Source organism: Apteryx mantelli, chromosome 3, assembly GCF_036417845.1.
Source record: "Apteryx mantelli isolate bAptMan1 chromosome 3, bAptMan1.hap1, whole genome shotgun sequence".
NCBI lineage: Eukaryota > Metazoa > Chordata > Aves > Apterygiformes > Apterygidae > Apteryx > Apteryx mantelli.
The window spans coordinates 80114013-80136276 of record NC_089980.1 but is presented as its reverse complement, the minus strand read 5'-3'; the positions used below and the strand labels follow the sequence as shown (position 1 = coordinate 80136276).

At 40.6% G+C, this 22264-nt stretch overlaps 1 protein-coding gene across 4 annotated transcripts in view; it reads left to right on the top strand.

Annotated features, from left to right (window-relative positions):
• The first annotated feature begins 387 nt into the window (after positions 1-387).
• The window catches only part of TPD52L1 (TPD52 like 1), a 67848-nt gene continuing 45971 nt past the window's right edge, over positions 388-22264 (top strand). The window contains exon 1 of one of the 4 annotated variants that reach the window (XM_067293774.1): positions 388-477. In XM_067293774.1, the coding sequence (XP_067149875.1) occupies positions 459-477 (19 nt within the window). In that variant the 5' untranslated portion in view covers positions 388-458. Of the gene's footprint in view, positions 478-12511; positions 12569-20818; positions 20855-21212; positions 21291-22264 lie in introns of those variants that run through there. The other 3 variants (XM_067293775.1, XM_013959137.2, XM_067293776.1) reach the window with 3 other exon arrangements.

Here is a 22264-nt window from a genome sequence, read left to right as displayed (position 1 = left end):
GGATGGGGCAAAGGCGCTGGAAGGGAGGCCATCTGTCTGGCGTCTCCTTGGTAGCTTGTTCCTGTCCCTGGAGGCCATGGTGGCAGTCACTTCACAGAAGTCGGACCTGCTGATTAAAAATGTCTCTTTTAGCGTTAACATGCAGGCCCGGGGACCTGCGTCCCGCCCCGGGGCGCGCCAGGAGCTGGAGGGGGGTCTCTGCCCCCGAGGGGCTTTTCCCTGCGGTCACGCTGCTCCCGGGGTCGTCGCCGGGTCCCGACTCCCCCCCGGGGCCCGCGGACGGCGCGGGCGGTGCGGGCGCCGCCGGGCCTGGCCGGCAGGGGGCGCCGCCGGCCCCGCTCGGGCGGCCGCCGCGGCGGGGGAGGGCGGGGGCGCCGCGCGCCGGCTGCCAGCGGCGCCAGAGCCGTTGCTCCGCGCGGGGCAGCGGTGGCAGCGGCGGCTCCGCGCACCGCCGCGCCATGGAGGCGCAGGCACAGGGTGAGTCTCGGCGGGACGAAGCCCCGTGGCGGGGCGGGGCGGGGCGGGGCGGGGCGGGGGGACGCGCGCAGGACGCTGCCACTTCGCGCTGGGGGCGCCCCGCACCGGGGCCGCGGCGGCGGCGGGAGCTGCCGGCCCCGGGCCGGGCCGGGCCGGGCCGGACCGGACCGGACGTGCGGCGGGGTCGCGGCGCAGGGCGCAGCCCGCGGTGCCCCGAGCCGCCCGGCGCCGCCGCGCGGAGCTGCCCCCGCCGCCGCGCTGGGGTCCGCGGCCGCGGCGTGACCCGGCCCGCAGTGCTCCGCTCCGCTGCTCGCTTTAAAAGTGGACATGTTAAAGCATTGTTGCAGTTTTGCGAACGCGGCTTTCCTTAGCCGAAGCGAACTTCTTCACGTCTTACATTGCAACTGTTACGACTAATTTTTTTTTTTTTTTAATCAATTGCGTGCCAGTGTTCGCTCACCACATACCGAAGCCGTTCAGCTCTCGCTGGGTAAAATTAATTGACCTGCCAAAGAACAGAAAAAACTTTTCATGCAAGGTTTAGATGACTTTTGGGTCAACATGAGGTGTTCAGCATACACAGATCTCACTCACCTTTAAGCTATCGCTTTTCTTTTCTGAGAGCTGAAGAACCTTTTGATTTCATTCTGCCTGTCCGTAAGCCAAAGCTGTGAAGTAGACAGTAAAACTATTTCTTTGAAAGCAGAATGTTTAGAAAATATTCGGTCATCTGTAAAATAAATAGAAGTAGGCAGGAAGCATATGCTTATTGAAATTAAGTGACAGAACAGCCTTTACGAATAGGTAAAAACTGTATTAAAAATATACATAAAAGAACCAAGTGTTGATTGCAAATACTGTGGTATGTAAAGGCATGCAGTGGGGAATTTGAGTTAATCATGCTCATGAAGGAGAAAGCCTCTCTAGCAAAAGCATGCTGTATATGCTATCCTAATGGATACATGGCTCAAGCTGACTGACAAAATAAATGGATTTATGGCTGAGTTCTGGGTTTTTTTTTTTTTTTTTTTTTTTTAAGTCAACACTGAGCTTATAGCATGAGGCTGGTATTTAAACTGATTTCCAAAATACATCTGTACAGATAACTACAGTGAAGCTCCTGTTCTTTAAATAAGTGCACATGATAAAGGATTTGGTCGTTTCTTGTTCTGTAGAATTGATGGAAAACAGTGTCTGATTCTAATTAGTGAGATAATGGTATATGTTAATGTGAATTCTTTCCTCTCCCTGATTAGTAAGGTGAATACACTCTTAGTATATGTTAAATACAGCCGGTAATGTGTTTTGCTAATCTATATTTTGGTCAGCAACTTTTTACTGAGTCTTCCTAGTGCTATTATTGCCATAGAAAGGTTTTCTTTAATACATTCTTCATCTGTATGCGTGTCTGTTGGCTAATGAGAGTGTTTTGTATTGCATTAGTTTTATCTCATTAGGGATTCTTAGCCCATCTTTTTCCTGCATCCAATGCAGGAGCTTTTTTTTCTTTCTTTCTTTTTCTTTGTTTGTAATCTTAAACTTATCATACCTAGTTGACAGGCAAATAATGAGACTCTTCAAGGCTATGCTCATTTCATAAGTCTTTTTTTTCTTCTATTTCTCATCTGTGTGTTTTGTCTCTAAAGTTCCTCAGAACAGTCTGTCATTTCTTAAAAAAAATATTTCTTTTAATGCACTAGCAGTGCAAGCTAAAAGCATTGTGGTATTTGCATATCAGGAAACTTGTGTTCCAAAATGTCCCTCTCTCCTTCTAGACTTAATTCAGTGCCTGCTACTGCAGTTAGGGAGCCTTGCTGGCAAAAAGAATTGAACCTGAATGTCTCTAGTGCAGTTGGATTCAATTAAGTACATTTAAACACTGGCCAGAAATCTGAATTTTTCAATCCCACTATGTAATTTGTAGAACATAGTTATAGAAGGTTACTAACAAAACAGTAGCAATTTGCTTTGAAAAAAAAATCTGTTGAATTCAAGTATCTGCTTAAGCAGCAGGAGAAACGTGTATACATTTTAATGAGTTTATGAATTGCTTCTAAGGAACCTTTAGATGCCTACAGAGAAATAAATCCTGAATAGTTTGTTCCAGTGTGCTCTGCTGGAGGATTGCATTCCCATTGAAAAGAGAAGGTAAAAGCTATAAATTTGAAAGCACTGTCAAGTTTCTCATTATTTAACACTTTGAAGATTTTCTTCAAAAGGACTTTTTGACATAATTATGTTTTTTGTGCCATTTTATATTGTCCTGAAGGGATGCTATGCCTTAGTAGATCAATTGTATGTTCAAGAAATACACGCATGCAAATATAAAATGTAGATTTCTTCAGAGCAGGAAAATAATTTTGTCAGCATCTTTACAGAGCAGCATGAATCAGCTTTATAAATCTTTCTGTGACTGTAAAAAAAAAAAGTTATTATGTGTAATTATTTGCATCATGGTACTGCCTAGAGGCCTTAGCTAACATCAGGAATTCTGTGTGCAAGGCACTGTATGCATACATCTGTCCATGTCCCAAAGACTGGGCCAGTTAAATGCTCTGATATTTAACTTGAAGCAGTACAAAGATTTCATGGGCTGAAATGGAATTATTATTATACTTAAATATGTTCTTGTGGCATTCAATGCTAACTAGACGAGGCAGACTTCCAGATGGAAAATAATAGTAATTAATGTTAAAATTCTTTTGTAAAGAAATAACTGTATGTTCCATGTAGACAAATTCATATGTGTAATAAACATTATAAATTGTACTTTACCTAAGTTGTAACCTTTAAGTCTCTGACTGCTTTTATCTTTCATTACATTTTCCTCTGAATGATCATATAGTGGGTCCTGGGAACATACCATTCAGCTGTACTTAGGCCAAGTGCTAAAAAATTTCATAAGAACATATTTGTTTTCTTCCTATGACTATCAGTCATTTCTAAAGTGAAACATTTTGGAAACACAGTGTTTCTGCCTGCAAGAAGAGAAACTCCGGACTGTGTATTTTCCTGTCCTGATACTCACTCTGGATCGAGGCACAGATTAACTTTCTCCTGCACAGTTCTGCTACTAGCTTAAAACCTTAAATATCCTCTAGCAGTGACAATACTGTGGATGTATTTGTCTTTCATCTGAGAATCCCATATGATTCTTAACATTAGAACTTTGTTCTTAATCCATTTCTCTCCTTTTGCAATACTTACCCATTCTTTTTCTAGTTTCAGCCATAATCGTACCTCCTTCTTTCCCTGTCGTATCCTGTCTTGTTTCTTCCCTTGATGAAGCTTTGATGTGCAGCTTTCTGCTCTTTGTCCTTCTGCCTACCCAATACCTTTTGCATTGGCGGGCGTTACATCTTTGGAGGAACCTTGTCAGATGATGAGACCTAATTTGAAGTATTTGAAGGGTGCAAACAAACTAGGAACAAATGACAAGGAAGAAAAATACTAGCTCCAGGGAAAGGAGGTAGAAAACTACAACTGAATTGCTTTTTCAATTTCATCCTGACTTTCTGTCAATTCTGCCATGTCTATATTTCTTTCCCACCACAGAAGTCCCCTCTATTTGCCTATACTCGACCAGCTTCTTACACTTCTGAGTCTTTGACAGAGTTTTTTTAGGATCTCGCTGTCCTAGCAATTCCTCCTTACAGCTATTTCTTACAGCTCCTCTGCAGCCTCTGCTAGTAGTTGTGCATTGTGGCCATTTTGCTTACTGTGGCTGTGCATACCCCTGTCAAGTGTGGTAGTGAGAGATGTAGTTAGTTCACATCTTATACACCTCCTCATGTAGACCAGTGTCTCACAGGCCTGCAGCACTGCACTGCCTTCCTCTGCTGTATGACCTCAAGGGTCAGAAGCAGCTGACCTGCTTCACTTGTGATCCTCTGGCCAGCTGCATTTGGCATGGGGGCTACAGAGCTGAAGAAGCTGCAACTAGGCATGTGCCATCTCGCTGGGGCTTATGATCAGAGGATGGCCATTAGAAATCACACCGCTAGCCCTGTGGCCCTTTCCCTGACCCCCCATCTCGTAGTCTGATGCCTGAAGTCTCCTGTGGTGGGAGGTGGTGGTAAGGAGGTCTTGTGTTATTTGTGGTTAGGTGGATAGGACCCTAAAAAATAGGTATTGTCAGCTCGGTCAGCGTTCTCTCTCCCTCCTCCTCAGTAACTGTGGTTAGTAAGAAAGATAGGAACCTGGATGGATACTCTCACAGTGGGAAGGTGGGATAGGGAGCACATGGAGAGGTTGCTTCACTGCAGCAGCAGTGCTGTGTCTGCCACACTAAGGAAATAGCCTTACTGGAGAGGGCTGCAGCTTCCCGTACCCCATCTTTGGGATTGGTAGCTATATCGAGGAGCATTACCTTACCATTTTGTGCTGTGTTCACCACCCCACTAAGTACTGAGTCAGACTAGCGGCCTGGGGCTGATTTAGTGAAATTGTTCTGTGAGGAAAAGAAGCCCTCAACTCGATTACAAGTCCTTCAGTGCACAGGTTTGTCTGTGTTCGTACATGTGAGAAAAAGGGAAGGATGAGGCGAACCTTAGCTTCCTCACCTGGCACTGGCTGCTGGTTCCTTTCATTGCTAGAGGTTCATTTACATTCCCCAGCATATCTTTAAAAGGAAAATGCCTGGGCATAGGTGCTTTGAACGCTTCAGGATCAACTCTGTTAACCAGGTGCTTGTGCTGTCTGCTAACTGCCTTTTGGAGCTCATCATTACCCAGCTATGGAAGAAAGCAGGAGAGGGCTTTGCAAAGGGTCAGGAGGCTACTGGGATAACTGAACCAGCCAGTGATAGCTTGCATATTTTACTGCATGCTGGAAGTCTCGGGTGCTGTGTTAATAAGATCATGTGAAGATGAGGTCAAATGAAAATGGTAGGGTTTTAATTTATGATAGAATTCTTAAATATTTAACAAAAGTGCCCAGAGCTTGAGATAAAAAGGATGAATGATAAAAGAGCAATTATACTAAATGGAGGGAAAATGTATGCATGGAATAAGTTATCAGTAATATTATCAGATTTTAAGCAAATAAGTGTCTGAAAGCAAATGTGGTGCTTTTATTTTACCCTTTTGAACCTGTGCTGCTTTCAGCTTTAAGATGCTTGTCACAGGAAGAAATTCAGTTTCCTGAGACTGAGGAAATTTGAGTGGTTTCACTGCTACATGAGAGAGCTGAGACTAATGCAGTGAGATTTGGAAAACAGATGTAAAGAGATACCTATTCTAAAATCTAGGGGTGGTTTTATGAGACATTGCAACTTTTCCAGTTTTAGTGATGAAGATACGAAGAACATGCAAAAACAAATGAACCAGCTCCCAAAACATGTTTTTAAATTCTTGCTCTAATTTTTTCTCCCATATCTTATTATTTTCATTGGACTGTTGATGTAGGGGTCCTACTCTGAGGCATCACAAGTATAGTCTGCTCTCTGTCAGTGTTCTCAAACATATTAGTGGAAAGATTAGTCTGCCAATACCCTTCTGATGTGCCTCGCTGCCTTGCTCAGTCCAGTACAGAAATGTGTGGAGCTTTGCTTATAGGCCATGTGCTGCTTGAAGGTTGATGATGTGGTACAAGCTTGGTAGAAGATTGCAAAGTGATTGAAATACATTCTACATGACTGTATTTAGGAATTTAGATGTTGTTTAGTAGCTTGTTTGAGGATAATCCAGGAATTTGGGTTTAGAAAAACTATAGTCAGCCTTCAGTTTCAGAAGGTGTTTTAAGGGTAAAATAAGATCTTTCTTACTAATCAGAAATACCTTGGGATAATAAGCAGTAGACCTGGGCAGGTTACTTTTATCTGATTTTATTTGGATCCCATAGAAATGCAGAGTCACAATGCCAAATTTTTTAAAAGTAGCCTATTCTTTTGTAGTCATTCTGCTGCTCTCTGAAATGGGCATTTTTGCTGCAGCCTTCTCTAAACCATTGCATACTGGAAAGGTTGAAAGGGGACGAAAAAATCTGGATTCGAGTGTCAGATGTGACATTGACTTTCTCTAAAACCTTGGGCATGGTCATTGATTTGCTTGATCTCTAGGACAGAGGTAATGCTGCTTAGCCATCTTTGAGGTCCATGGATCAAAATCATGGTATAATAGCTAACTATCATTTTTACACTTCTGCATCCATGGTGTGCTTAAGTGTCACAGGTGGAGAGTTGTAAAAGACACATTTGGTTATCAAGTGTTTGTGCTGGCTGCACTTTATCACTAAATCGTCTTTTCTTTTTCTTGTGTCCAGTCTCATTCCCCGTCTCCCTTTTTTTTTTTTTTTTTTTAAACAAAGTAGAATGTTAGTATTGGGGATCTTTTTGCAGATATTATCTGAAAGTGCAGAACAAGTGCAAAGAATTGGACATCTGTGAAGCGATACTGTCTTGAGTACAGTCTTTGTCATGGCGATAAAGGTCTTATAACTGGGTCTCTCATTCTCCTTGTCCTGCTGGTCATATTTTAGCTTTGCCATGTTTATAGGGCTTAAACTTTTTGGATAATCAGAAATGCTTCTAAAAGGCTGTTCTTGTAAATTACTGCTGTACAAGATTTCTTGGACTTTTTGATTTTTTTCAGTTACTCCAGTAAAAAGGTGTTGTGTTTGTATTAATGACATGCTAATATGAGGGATTCACTATTGGATCCCATTCATATTAAGGAAACCAGAAAGTTCCCACTGCATACAGTCACATAAAGCACTCGGGGTTTTTGTATTCTCTCATTTTATCTGTCAGGGAGTTTTCTTACCTTAAGGCTGGTTGCTGAAAGATGCTTCATCTTTGCTGCCAAAAGACAGATCATGAAGTGTTTAGTTACAACATCCAAATGACACAGCAGTAAAATTTATAAAGCAAGTTTTACAGAAATAAGAGAAAAACATGGTTACATGTGTGTATCCTGTGACCAGATAGAATAGCTTCTCTCACTCAGTCTGTTATCCAACTAATGGACAATTCTTATGCAATTTTTATGCAATTTTATTCTTATGCAATTTTGTGTTTTAGCCACTGAAGAAGAATCCAGGAAGCTCAGATAAGCAGGTAGTGGGTAAAAAGATCAGAAGTAGTTCTAATGGCTTTTGTCACTTCCAAAAAAGAGAAGGTAACACTATGCCTTGAGCAGTTGGATCCTTCTGCAGCAATGAAGGCTGTCAGGAAAAATGCTTGCTTCTGTTGTTGCTGGTTTTTATGGGATTGAGAGGGTTTTTCTTTTTTTTTTTTTTTAACAGTTGTCTTGCTATCACCACTGTTTTACCTGAGCATGCAGATATTCTTGGTGTCTACCAAGAACTTTGTCAGTAAAGTACTTTAAAGCATTGAGAGTACTTAAAATGCATATTGGAAAGCAGTCAGTTTTCAGCTTTGCTGTTCTAGAGGCAAAACTGGACTTTTAACGTTTTTGTAAGATAATAGTTCTAAGTACTTATAACAACAACAGATTATTCAAAACACAAGCCCAAGATTCAGCATTCAGTGTAACACAGGAACTAGGGGCTCTTGTAGTGCTTTGGCAGAGAGAGATATAAAATTACACTCTGAAAACTTTTCTGATATTCATGCAAGCAAAAATTGTCCATAGATATAGCGTTGGTTTGCCCAGTGAAGTGTCTGCACAGAATGTTTTTGTAGCAGGCAGTGCAGTTTTAGTTTATTTTAATGTCTTTCTTGCTGAAAGGTCTACTTTTGTTGGCTGATAAGTGCAGTTATTATTTGCTTTCCCAGGCCCCAATGGACCAGATCCTGCCCAAACTATTTCTTCCTCTTTTGAGACCCATCCTTTCTGCTTTTATTTTCCATTTGTACAGCCTCATTTCTGTCTGGACTTTGCTTTGATTTGTAAAACACCATCCCTCTTTAGCTATCCAAATACAGTTGTCTTTCTGTAGTACCTGTGCCACACTTCGAAGTTGCAAGTAATAACTGCCAGTTAACTAATCTATAAATCATAAGTATGAAAAGCAGGGTAAACAGTACCTATGGTGTAGCATTAAAAGGCTGTATGGAAATATCTTCTGTAATTGTTTGTAAATGGTCAGTGAAGGGAGCTGATGCTTTCCATGCTTGCTTGTTCAGTAAAAAGGCAGGTTCCTATGCTCATCTGTTCAAGGAAATTGCCTTGTCACCTGTGTGAAACTAAAGTAGTGCCTATCTGCAGTTGCAAGAAAGCTGCTGATAACCATCTTGGAGTTTTAAAATACCTTTGCGTAACTTCCTTGGAATAATTGTATTCATTGTGCTTTGGGTGAATTTGGAAATAACTTGTCATGCTGATGTTGGCTCAGATATTTTAGGTGCTTATCTAATTCCTCTTTTATGTTTCACATTTTAATTAAAATCTTCTTAACACCACTGAGTAGATCTCAGACAGGTCACTCTAGGAAAAGCCTGTAAATTTTTAGAGAATTACTTGAAGCAAATGTGTTTAACTAGAATGTCTTCTGAAGGCTTCGACTGCTCTATGCTCTTTCTGTACTGGGTTGCTGCCTGCTAAATTTTCATTAAAAAGTGATCAGAGGTAGTTGTATTTAAACACAATCAGATTTTCCTTAGAGATGAGTAAAATGTATATATGTTACAGAGTTAGAAGGGCAATTATACCAGGAACAGAAGATTATCTTCTGCTCGAAGTATTTTAATAGGCAGATGGCAGCTATTAACTTATTATTGTGGGAGGAAGGAATCAAAGTCATAATCAGGGAGAATGATGTTTGCCATGTAATTAAACTATCTAACCAGTGTTATAGACTATTATATGCATGTGAGAAGACTAAAGAACCAGTGAAGCCAAGTGGTCTTGCAGATGTAAATCCTGCAATCATGTTACGGATCAGATGATGGAGAAACTTTGATGACAAAGAAAAGATGATGGTGAAGAAGAAACAATCACTTGAATAGCTGGACCTATGGGAAAAAAAGGACTACTGAATCATGTCATTGATATAAACGGAATCACGATGCTGTTTGAAGATTTAAATAAGGTCTTTGCAGGGTTAAATAACAGATACTGTCAGGATACTGGAAGTGAGATACTACAGGTAGAGAGAAAAATGTCTCCTGCCTGTGGTTTTAAATTGCTTCAAAATAATAAAAACTAGAGAAGTACAGGAAAGCTGTTCTAGATAATGAGCAATATCAATAAAGTTCATATTAAGCACAAAGAATAAGGAAGAATATCTAATGATAACAGTTTGTAGCCTTTCCAAAGAGATTCAAAGGCAGGAACTAGATTTAGAACTAGATCCAGAACAAAAACATCAGTCGTGTCTGAGTCTGCACTGAAATATGGAGAGTGAGTATGTCCTGAAAGGCAAATGGTAAGTAGTAGTGTAGTCATAGTTAAGTGCTGCAAAAGGGAATCAAAGACTGAGGAGAGCTAATGGAGAGTAAGATTTTAACAATTAGGTTGAGAAGGGATGAAGGCATGAATGGAAGATATTATCAGATACAAGCATTGGATTACTAGTGTATTTCAGAAATGTGTCCATTCTGCAACAATGTCTGCAGAAAAGTCTTCTCAAATGAGGTAGCAGAAGGATGAGGAATAGAGAACTGTCTTGTGTTCCCTTTTAAAAACCTCTTAAGGTGGCTTGGGAGAAATTATGATAGGCATGATACCAGGCTGGGTGATCAGTATGGATTAGGGCAGACATTTGAGTGATATTCTTATCACTAAGTGTGATCTAAAGCAATTTTGACCCTCTTTGGTTCAGGGGTTATCTTTTCCTGTTGATCTTGAAAGAGGAAAAATCATGCCCTGTCTGTGATGGCTGGCATTTTGGCCAATACTTGAGGGTAAATCGGGGACCTCAAAGATGGCATTGAGACTGCCCAGTGTGTGCCTGTCTCTGTATCCTGATCCAATAAAAAGCCTCTCATCCTGGAATATGTCTCATTCTGACTGGAGAGGCGTGTATCCTCTTGAAACCCTACCCAACTGGAGAGGCTGAGAAACCTGTTTATATGGGAACTTCACAGATATCCAGAACCCTAAACCCCAGATGCCTCCACCCACAACCTCACTAAGCAAACACATTGCTTTGTAATAACATGGCACAAAACACTGAGTGGGCATAAATGCAAAATTAATGATGCCAAGAACTGTGAAAGCCTTAACATGGAGTTTAGGACTAAAAGCAGAATAATAAGTATCTCATTTCGTGGTTCAAGGTGCTGCTTAAAAAAATGAAAAGACTAATGAAACTTTGTGTTGAACATGCCTGGATATGCACTGCTGTACTGATTGACAAGTATTTTGTGCAACCTGTCCAGAAAATTGCAGTGTTACACTAAGTTTATCAGATAAACCTCCCATGGGAATGGCTGTCTCACTGTGTAAGGGAGTGCGTTTGCAGGAAGCAAGATGGCACAAAATTAAAGCTGTTTTTCAATATATTTACAGTGTTTACTTTAACAAATAAAGTTATTTTAAATATAAGGACTGTGAAAGGGAATACATGGACTTCCTCCCTGATAAAATGAATAGGTTTAAAAATAATATAAAGATAAATTAATATATTTTTTGTTGCTAGCTTTTAAATGGGGATGCAATTGTCCTGCAGTTAGATATATCAAGGACTAGGTGAAGTTCCTTTAGAGAAGCCTGACAGAAGTCTGCACCGTCATATAATCCCCTTTAGGGACAAAGGTGTACTAGGGCAAGAAAAAGGGGCAGGGGGCAAGACCTGCCTGTACTGTGGAGTGAGTTGATTCACTGCCTCTTCGCAGTGACTGTTCACTCTTACATGGTTTAACACCAACCCTTAAAAAGTCTCTGGGGAGAGCAACCGTGCCTACATTCCACTTAGTGGGTGAATCGTTGTTATTAATTTATAATTGTGAAATTGTGATGCTGCCTGCAAGCCTTAGTCACAGATCATGGACCTGTTGTGCCAAGCAGTATACAGAAAGACAGCCCTGGTCCTTAAAAGCTGTAATCTTTACTCTCCCAGTGTGAAAGGTTGAGCAGATGTAGGGGGATATAATTTATTCCTTCTCATTTCATCATTCCTAAATCTGTATTTTAGTACATGTTATGGTGCTAAAATATTTAACCTGTATAAAAGCAATAAGAATTACGACATTTAGCTGAAGAGAATAAAGAATCTGTCATGTGCCTAGTTATAACTGCTTGTTGTGCATTTTCCCTAGTAAGTTTACAAGATCAGAAGTGAGAGTGCATTTGCAGGAGGCAAGGTGACACTTCTGCTTTATGGTGCTGAGATAGACTGGTTAGAGAAAAAGAAAGCAACTTACTGGCCACAGCAAGATTTTGCTCATTTTTAAATTAGACTTCTAAATATCTTGTTTTTACTTATTTTTTTTGTGACCTAAAGGATACATATTGCAGTTACTTGAAGAGTTTCTTTTATAATTAAAAAAAATGTAATTTTATCACTTCTTGCAGCCCTGATACTTTGTTGGAAGTTGGTTGAGGAGGCTTGTGAGTGTAATTATACTGCAGTTAGATTTCTATCTAGTGATTTTCTTTTGCATCTGGGTTTAGAAGAGTACAATAAACATCCTTTCTTAGGAGAGAGGCTATTAAATTATGCCATTAAGTTTCTCTGGTTTTGGTTCAGTGAAGCAGATGTGTGAGCTCAATTATACAATTGATGGGATCTCAGTCACATCTACCAGCTGAGGATAAGACCCAAGATGCCTGTCTATTCTGAGATTAGAAAAATGTACCTTTGTGTATTTTTAGTGTGTAAGGGTGGTTTTAAAAAATTTAACTGACAACTTCCACCTCTGACTGCCAGCATTTCCATGTCATAGCTCTTATCTTCCCCAACATTTCTCTTTCTCTAGTCTGATTATGTATGCGTTATTCCTTCATTGTTTTATACAGTCTGTTACAGTTTCTAGAGTACCTTATTTGTAGAGAACAAGTCTCTTTTGTGACTCAGTGTCATCCACTTTCTCATTCCCCATTATTCCATCGTGACTTCATCTTTTTTTCTCTCTTTTTTTTCTGTTCTCCCTAAAGAAAGAAAAGACATGAAACCCTTCCACTTGTGGCATCTTTTTCTTACCCCTGACCTCAAGGAAAGTTGTGCAGAATGATCAATAGAAAGCACAGTAAGTGGCACAATACTGTCATTACTTTCAGTATTGACATAATAGAAAGAAGCATCTGCTGTCATTGAACTGTTACATTTCACAACAATTGCTTTGTATTTTCATAGCTACAGCTTATTAGAAAGCAATGTCGCCCTTGTCTTCTCTGGGCCAGCCGGATTATTATTTCATATAGAGACAGCTAGATATGTTTGGATAAAATGCGTAAGATATGCCTACCAAGCATTGCTGGATGTTTCAGTGATTTTGTTTGGAAGATGAGATCCTAGGTTAAAGCTTGGCACCTACCTTTAATAACTTCTATTTATTTATTTATTTATTTATTTATTTGCCGTGATTGCTATTCTCACTTTTACCCAATTCGCCTCTGTCCTTTAGGAGAAAGACAGGCTCTACGGTAATTGCTAGGCTTGAACAGTTTGGTCTCATCCACGGTTAGGACCAAAGACAAAGGAAAATCTTCCTTCAGGTAGTTTGTTTAGTAAATGGATTAAATGAGAGAATATTTTCTTATTTAAGTTCTCCCAGGATAAATTCCAAGTGGAAAAAAATAGTGAAAATCTTCCAACTTTTAATAAATTTCCTGATCAGTTTAGTTTTTTATTGTATAAGCTTCTAGTCTCTTGTCTCTTCTCCTCTCCCCTATCTCCCCCCCCATCTCTGTGTCTGGTATTAAGACTGACATTGTAGAGAAGATCAAAGACAGTAATGCAATGTCTGGGCAGTTCCTTTGTTCTGCTTACAATTTCATCACTTAGACTTAATTGCAATTTAAATTGGCTGAATGGCAGAGCTCAGAGAGTTGTGATCCGCGGTGCAGAGTCTAGTTGGAGGCCTGTAGCTAGCGGTGTCCCCCAGGGGTCAGTACTGGGTCCAGTCTTGTTCAACTTCTTCATCAATGACCTGGCTGAAGGGACAGAGTGCACCCTCAGCAAGTTTGCTGATGATACAAAACTGGGAGGAGTGGCTGATGCACCAGAGGGCTGTGCTGCCATTCAGAGAGACCTGGGCAGGCTGGAGAGGTGGGCAGAGAGGAACCTCATGAAGTTCAACAAAGGCAAGTGCAGGGTCCTGCACCTGGGGAGGAATAACCCCATGCAGCAGTAGAGGTTGGGGGTTGACCTGCTGGAAAGCAGCTCTGCTGAGAAGGACCTGGGAGTGCTGGTGGACACCAAGTTAAGCATGAGGCAGCAATGTGCCCTTGTGGCCAAGAAGGCCAATGGTATCCTGGGGTGCATCAGGAAGAGTGTTGCCAGCAGGTCGAGGGAGGTGATTCTCCCCCTCTACTCAGCCCTGGGGAGGCCACATCTGGAGTACTGCGTCCAGTTCTGGGCTCCCCAGTACAAGAGGGATGTGGCACTACTGGAGCAAGTCCAGCGAAGGGCTACAAAGATGATTAGGGGACTGGAACATCTCTCTTATGAGGAAAGGCTGAGAGCGCTGGGCCTGTTTAGCCTGGAGAAGAGAAGGCTGAGAGGAGATCTTATCAATGTGTACAAGTATCTGAAGGGAGGGTGTCGAGAGGATGGGACCAGACTCTTTTCAGTGGTGCCGAGCGACAGGACGCGAGGCAACGGGCACAAACTGAAACACAGACGCTTCCATCTGAACATGAGGAAAAACTTTTTCACTGTGAGGGTGACAGAGCACTGGAACAGGTTGCCCCGAGAGGTGGTGGAGTCTCCTTCTCTGGAGATATTCAAAACCTGCCTGGACGCGATCCTGTGCAATGTGCTCTAGGTGACCCTGCTTGAGCAGGGGGGTTGGACTAGATGATCTCCAGTGGTCCCTTCCAACCTCAGCGATTCTGTGATTCTGTAAATTTGTGAACAAGTGCTTTCCAATTTTAAATGAGAAACAATAGTCCTGCATACCTTGCTATGCTGTTAGCTATAGTATAATGACACGGCAAATGAAGCTGTAGCATGTCATTGCTTACTGTGCTTCTAATTAGAATATTTTCTCACTGATATGGGTACCAGATAACAAGTTAGATATGCTATTTTTAATTGGTCAAGAAACAGATGTGCTGAGAACTCTTGTAAATTAAAACACAGATGATAAAGACAATAAGAGCAAGAAAAGGGCTTCACTACTTAAGTGTTTTGTTAGAATAGAGGATCATCATCTATACATTTCCCTGAAATGAATGCCAGAGAATTTTAGCACCTAAAATCTGGTGTTCTTGCCTTTAATTTTGTTGTCACTGTGGTTAATTCAACAAACATCACTGCCAGTGGTGTTTTCTTTTTTACAAGATCAACATACAAGATTTAGCTTGATGTGGAATACTCTACAAAATGAGCCTGAAAGGAATATGGAGAAAATATATAAAAAACACTGATTAAAATGAGTTCGTGCAGCTGATCTTCAGACACCTGAATGTGCAGTCAGATTTTATCATTATATTCTTTGGTTAATTTAAACTTTTCACAAAGTTACAGATCCTCAAGCTTCAAAGTGACATAGTTAATTTGTCATCACTTCATTGTGTGATTAAAAAATCCTAGTAGCAAACATATGCATGGTACAGATCAAGGTTAAATCAGGTTTAACAGCAGACTGTAAACCTTCTATTACCAGTCTCAGCCATAACTAGCATGAACTTTGGGAGAGAATGCTAAAATGCCCATGGAATTTTTCAGCATACTGTAACTCCTTGTAGAGTTGTTGCATTATCCTGTCATATGAATCTTTTAGAAGATCACATTAAATGTATTCCCCCAGCCATCCACCCCCTACTTTTTCTGTATAAATACCCTAATACAAATAGTTGCGTGCTTAATCCTTTCAAGTTGAATCCTTCTGTATGATTAACAGTTCCTAATTTCTGGTAATCCTATACTTTTCATCTTTCCTGTATGCTTTATCTAATTATTTATGACAGCAAGCACCATGACCTCCTAAAAATGGTGTAAACCAAGCAGCTCTTTGCATTGTTTTGTACCCTGCTATATGCTTTCCTGTGCTTTATGGGGCTTTTTGTTTGCTTTTGGAGTAACAGAGGTTCAGACACTCACAAGTCTGCCTCTTTGTGGAGGTGAAATGAGTGACACATGGATGTGTTCTTAGTGTAACTTGTTTTAGGAATGTGAGGTTGGATGAGACCATATGGACCTTCAAATCTTGTCCCCAGCGATCTCAGGCCACCAGAAGAGGGGCTGCCTGGAAAAACTGATTGAGGGAGGTGGACCTGGTTTTGTATCCATCTCCAGGTGGAGTCCTGTGGCACATACCAGACCTCAGTCTTGACTGAGTTGCCCTGGACGAAGTGGAGAGAAGGGCATAGGACGAAGTGGAGAGAAGGGCATAGGCAATGAGGACTCCTTTATCCATGGAACAGGAGGGTTAGGAGGTTTCTGGAATAGGTTCTAGGATCACTTCTGCTCATTCAATGCTTCTTGTGTGATTTTTCTGTGGAAGAGCAGAGCTGGACATGAGACACAGTAACTGAAATTGAATTCAGGAGAAACAGGAGTAACTTAATCTGGGCAAATGGAGGAGGAGAAAATTAATGCTAATAGGTGGTGGTATGTGTGCTCCCTCTACCCCCATCCTGATGTCTCACCTATCAGTGGCCTGCATGAGCAAGCCTTGGAGAGCCGCCACTTTAGACCAATACTAAGAGGTCAAAGGTTAAAATATTGTGCTGCTAGGAGCGGATAGAAGAGATCCAGGATTAGATGAAGCTCATAATTCATGTTGGGAAGCTTGCAACACCCATGCTACAAGAACGAGCAAAAACCATCTACACACCCAACAACTTCTGTCATTCTAAATGGGTGGAAAGTTCATTCCTGATTCCGCATTTGGATATTGGTATGATTCTGAAATTACACCAGCTGTGCATCTGAACAAGTTTAATTACCAGAGCAATTCCAGTGTCTTCTGTTTTAACAACAGCTTGAGATGGCATGATCTTCGGTGTTCCTGGAAGAAGTCAGGAAAAGGAGCAGGGAATGCAGCCTGATGCCGTTCCTCCAAGAGAAAGGACACATATACCAGCCCAGGAAAAGGGGGAGCATTTGGAACCTCAAACCAACGTTATTTTGCTTCTACTGACAAACATCCATTAAGATTTGGTGTTAATCTTGAAAACATTTCAACTACTTGTACAGTACAGCTCCCTCCCCAAATTGACCAAACCTTCCATGACTCCTTACTAAACCAATGCATGTTTAGGCAAAAGTCAAAACTTACTGTCACTCCTGGACCAACTAGCTCTATGTTATTGGATCATGAAATTGGCCAGAAGCAGAAAAAGATTATTCAAGGCTTTTGGATCATATGAGAGCAGTACTCGTAAGTGGGCTCATATGACATCCCATGGAGTGCACTGGACGGTAATAGTCTGCTTCCTAGAAACCTGCCCTTAGAGGACACAGCTCCATCATCAGCAGGGACTTGCAGTGCTCCCCTTGCTCTGGAGAGGCTAATTGTAAATGCATGAGATGGCAGCATCTAGAGAGAAGAAGCAGTAACTGGGAGAATTTTTCTGCTACTCTCTGAAATGTAGCACAGTGCAGAAATACCCATGAACTCTGAGCAACTGGTATATGCCTGTGATCCAAAGAAGAGTTACTGACTAAAGGCTCAGGACTAGTATAATTATGTTACCACAGTACTGTGTCTGAGTGGATGAGCTGTGTAACTCAGCATGGCTAGCTGGCTGAGAACAAGTCTTGTACTGATGCAACTAGAGTCTGAATTTAAGCTGTTTGATGCTGACCTATATTGTGCTCCATTTCACATTAAAATATGTCCTGGTTGTAGCTGCTCTGCTTTTTGCTGCTGCCTTAGCAATGCAACTGCATAGAACTTGACTTTGATTTAGCAGGATTAAAGCACCGTTATGTATTGGTCTGGAGAGTGTCAAGTATCTTCCAGCTGTAGAATTACTGTGAGTCTCAATTCAATGAAATCAGTTAAACTTAATATTCAAGTGTAAAAATCCTACTGTAGTAGGGTTATTTTAGTGTCTTTGCTTTTGTGAACATGCAGTTAAAATGCATTTAGTTTCCTGCACATAAAACCAATTGGTAATTTGACAGTAATGATTCTGAGCAGGCATATATTTATCACTTCACATGGAAAAATAATTTAGCCATTTGGAATTGTTTCACTTTGAAATTTTATGCCAGGTATGTCAGATAGGGCCTTAATTGTGAGTAATAAATATTTTCACTAATTCTGTAAGTTAGAAGAAGGAATAACTTCAGTTAATTTTACAGTAAGCTGTTGGGAAAACACAGCCTGAAATGTTACCTAACCAGATTCTGGTTCGCAGCTTCTCAACAAGTGGTCTGGTTCTCTGCATTTTGTGCAACTGAAATCAAGGCAAACCATTCATGGACTGGGATTCTGCTGAGAGTGAATGAGAATTAGCAAGGTCTTAATAGACTTTACAGGAAATATGGATAGTTTAATTTAAAAAAAGTCTGTATGTTGCACCAGCTGTTCTTTGGGGTTGTATAAAACAATCATGGCTTAACTGATATTTTAATAAGTGGGTTATGGTCATTTGAATACTATTACTTAAAATAGCCTAAATCTAAAGGAAAAGGTGGGTTTTACCTGGAGATCAGCAAATTGAAATCTACTGTAAAGACTGTCTTTTCACAGGAAAGGTTTGCCTTGGATAGCTATTTTAGTCCCTGTAAAAAGTTATAGATTACATATATAACTTTAGAGATATTATGACTATGCATAGATAGATAAGCATATATAGAGATATATACTGTATAGATATATAGGTAGAGTATATAGGATGTGGGCTATACTATGTATAGTTATACGTTGGTCTTTGGGGTAATTAACTTAAACTATTTGATTCCAGGTAAATTGGAAACCTCTTAAGTTCTTTCCACTCCCAGAGAAATAAGTCTGAAACCAACAAGGAAAGCTCTGTGTTGCATGCTCCATTACAGTAACTATATGTATAAACGGAGTGTTTGTGCATGCATACTGATGAATGTCTGCATTGCTAAAGTTCAGATATATTTTTTTTGTTGGGTGAAGTACATAATTGCTAGAATTGAATGTACACGGTGAGGTGTAAAAATGCAGTGTTATTTTAAAATTCTGGCTTTTAGATGCCGAAATCTGGCGCTTGGCTACTGTAGTAGTGTAGCAAAATACTGGATTCTGTGACTTGCAGCTCTAACCATTTATCTGAATCAACTTACCATTGTGTGTGTTTTTTTAATGAGTTGCTAGATTAAGCATGCTAAACAAAATGTATAGCTAGATTAAATGCACTTAATAAGAACCTATCTTGTTCCTTGATTCTTAAGGAGTTACTCATGTGCTTCATTTAAGATATATCAGCCATCCCAATGAGTTCTTATATTTTATTATGCTTCTGTATTTGGTGCATCTATAACCAGTGTCTGAAAGGTGTGAAGAGACCCTACAGGGAAGGTTGAGAGCAGTCTATGCTTCCCGCACAGAGTAGAAGGTGGAAGAATTTTTCAGGGTCAGCACTACTAGCAATAGGAGCTGCTTTACTACCAATATCAATAAATATTCTTCATATATGTATTGGTGTGAATTTCTCTGCAGGTTCTTGTTCTCTTTGGAGGCTGCAAAAATAACAAGTTGTCCTGTGAGTAGCAGAACACCTGTAGCCTGATTTTCTGTAGTTTTGTGTCTTGTGGTTGGCTGACTTTCCTGAATCACCCTAATGCTGTAGTTTCTTCTGGGGCTGAGCAGAACTCCTCCTGGGTAAGGTGCTGTAGGAATACCATGAAAGGTCTGCATTGGAGGAATGGATGCCATGGTGTTCAGAAGTACAAACTCAGACATTTTTCCTGTTGTTGTAAAAGAGATGTTATATGAATGACCTTTCTTCCTTATGTGGTTTCTCTGGTATCTCATATAAGGATGAACTCATCTAGCATTCTGTCTGTCAATTAAATCACTAATTTAAATCTTTTTCTGTACCAGGCTGACTGTTTTCATTACATTTGTTATAAGAGACCTCTAACTCTGAAATCTAAAATTGGACTTGGTGGTTATTAGAGGGGAAGTAGGTGCATATGTCTAAAAAGGCTGAAAAGAACAAAATCTTTGGAAACTCACTTGTATACTTTGCCATGCAATTGCTTGAAATTGTAGACACTAAAATCTCTAGGATATAAATGACAGGGACAGAGTTATAAATTTACACCCTCAATCAATGGAAAGAGTTGAGATCTCTGCTGCTTCAGGAAGCCTGTATTCTCCCTAATGTGTTTGATTTGCTTTTTCTTTTTTCCTAAGTCTGAAGACTGAGAGAGGCAAATTTGACAGAGTCTGTAGGGGTAGCCCAGACACTGGCAAGGAGATCTCTTCAGATTAGAGTGAAGAAATATATTTCTGTTGCTCGAGTGATAAAAGAGACTGAGAAGTTCAGCAAAACTAGCACCAGAACTGAAACATCCTACCTGTGCCAATAGACTTTGCCCAGGACTGAAGTGGCCAGTGGTAAGTGGTGAGAAGATGTCAGTGGAGTTGTCCTCAATAGGGAGTATGGTGACAGTGAAAGACCAGGGTGAAAGGTGACATCCAGGACTGAAAGGTGCTAGGTGTGGCTGGGAAAAACAGAGATCATGAAGGAAAGACAGAAACGGAGAAAAGATTCTAAGAATAGGTTGGTAGTGACAGTGCTCATGTGAGGAAGTTTAAAAATTGATACTGGCTGAAAGAAGACTGAGACACAGAGAGATGGTGGAGAGATGCTGAAACTGGAACTGTTGAGATGACTGGAGTGAAGCCTTTGTGGAAGGACAGTGATGATTACAGATTGAGGGATCAGACAAGAATTTAAGGTGTCTCGGGAGTTGGATGAGAAGCAAGAGATAAGAATTGGGACTGGCACTGGATGGGACCACAGAGGATCATGCAGAAGACTGTCATGCACATGTTTTTTCAGAATGGATTTAATTACGGTTCTGTCTTGATTTTTTGAACTTGACCATTGGTCTAGTTTAGTGTCACTCAGTTGTCTTTGGTGGTTTCGGCCCCTGTTAGCTTCCATATCTGTCTATCCATTGTCCAGCAATTCTCTACCTAGCCAATCTCAAACTAATGTTATCCCTTGAGTTCAGCTCTGCCTTCTGTTTAAGTGTCAACTGCCCTAAGATCTCCTCAGCTCACGTCTTTTATAAATTCTGCTACTAGATTTTCCTTAAGGTGTTTCAGCCTTAACCCTGTTCCCCCTAGATTCTTCCCAGTGTTTCCCAGAACTGTCCTGTACTGCTCCTTCTCCATCCATGAAAAAAGAACCTGCTTCCAAGACGATAGGGGGTAAGTTTAGCTTGTTTCTCATAGCAACACTGTTAAACCTCAAACAAATACAAAACAACAATTGTGTTTAGGGTGGAGGAGGGCTAATAAAAGTAATTAGGGAATATTCCTGCTGAATAGCATATATAAAATGTGTTTTTTCTTTTGTTGTGACTTTGGAAATCTGGGTTTTCCTGGCAAGCTGTCTGTTGGTTAGTAGCTAAGGTATCAGCTTCTTTTATACGCTTTCACTTTTTTAAAAAAGACTTTTGTGCTTACGGTGCTCTTTCCTTGCATGTGGTGCCAGACAGGGGTTCAGCACCTGTGTTACTGCTTTTTCTCTCCCCACTTGCAGGGGATATAATTAACAAGGCTGAGTCCACCACACAGTGCTCTGCAGTGAAGCTGATGATGAGAATCAAATCAGTTCTACTCTGCTAAATAGCAGGAAATCCAGGTACGCTAGGGACTCTAGATGGAAGAAATGACAGAAAGCTGGAGGGAGTTCTGCTTTCTTCTCCATGGGACATGCATGAAAATATGAAGCACCTATTTTGAAATGTTTAAAACTCCAAACTCTTGCTGCTTGTAACTTCAACTCCATACTGCTGAAATTTAACAAATGGCACACATCTTATCTCTGTGTAATAGAGTATATGGCCATGTGTGAATCTCAGAAAGAAGTTGGTCTCTTCTGTATTAAATAGCACACAGATGTCAGGAGTCAGCTGCGGTGGCTGATTTTTCAGCTAGAGAGGTGAAATACAGTGAAAAGTCCTATTGGAGATGTATCCTGGAGGAGAATTTTCTTTCATGCCACAAACAGATCGAGAACTTCTAAAAACAAGTTCTGAAGGAGAGAGTGTGTCTTCTGTTATTTAATGTTTTGCACTGTTTGTTTTGTTTACAGACAATGAAGAATAAGATGTTCTTAATGACTGAAGCCATGGCAGTCATTCTTTTCTGAACTGAATGATAGGGAGATAGGATATATTTTGTTTCCTCTGAATATATTATACCAACCAGATCCAGGTCTTACGAGCATATATGTATGTACTTAGCTTAGTTATCATACATTCTGATATTGACCTTTGACAGTCAGAAGAAGAAAGTAACAGAAGGTCCAGCAGAATAGATCACTCTTCACAGTTTTAGATGAGGAATCAAGGTATGCTTCTCTCTAAACATTCGGACACGTACAAAGAGTAGGTCTGGCATTTGCTTCTGCAAACTGTGTGCATCTGTAAGGTTCTCAAATTGCTGCGATCAGAAGTGCTTTTAAAGAAAATTTGGCTCAGAAATATACTTTTTATATTGTTCAGTATATTATTGTCACTGTTCCATCAGTGATCCACCTTAATCAGCTTTCTTATTTTGAAGAAAAGCAGTTTTCATCTTGTCTTCCCTCTTCTGTTAAAATCAAGGAAGTGC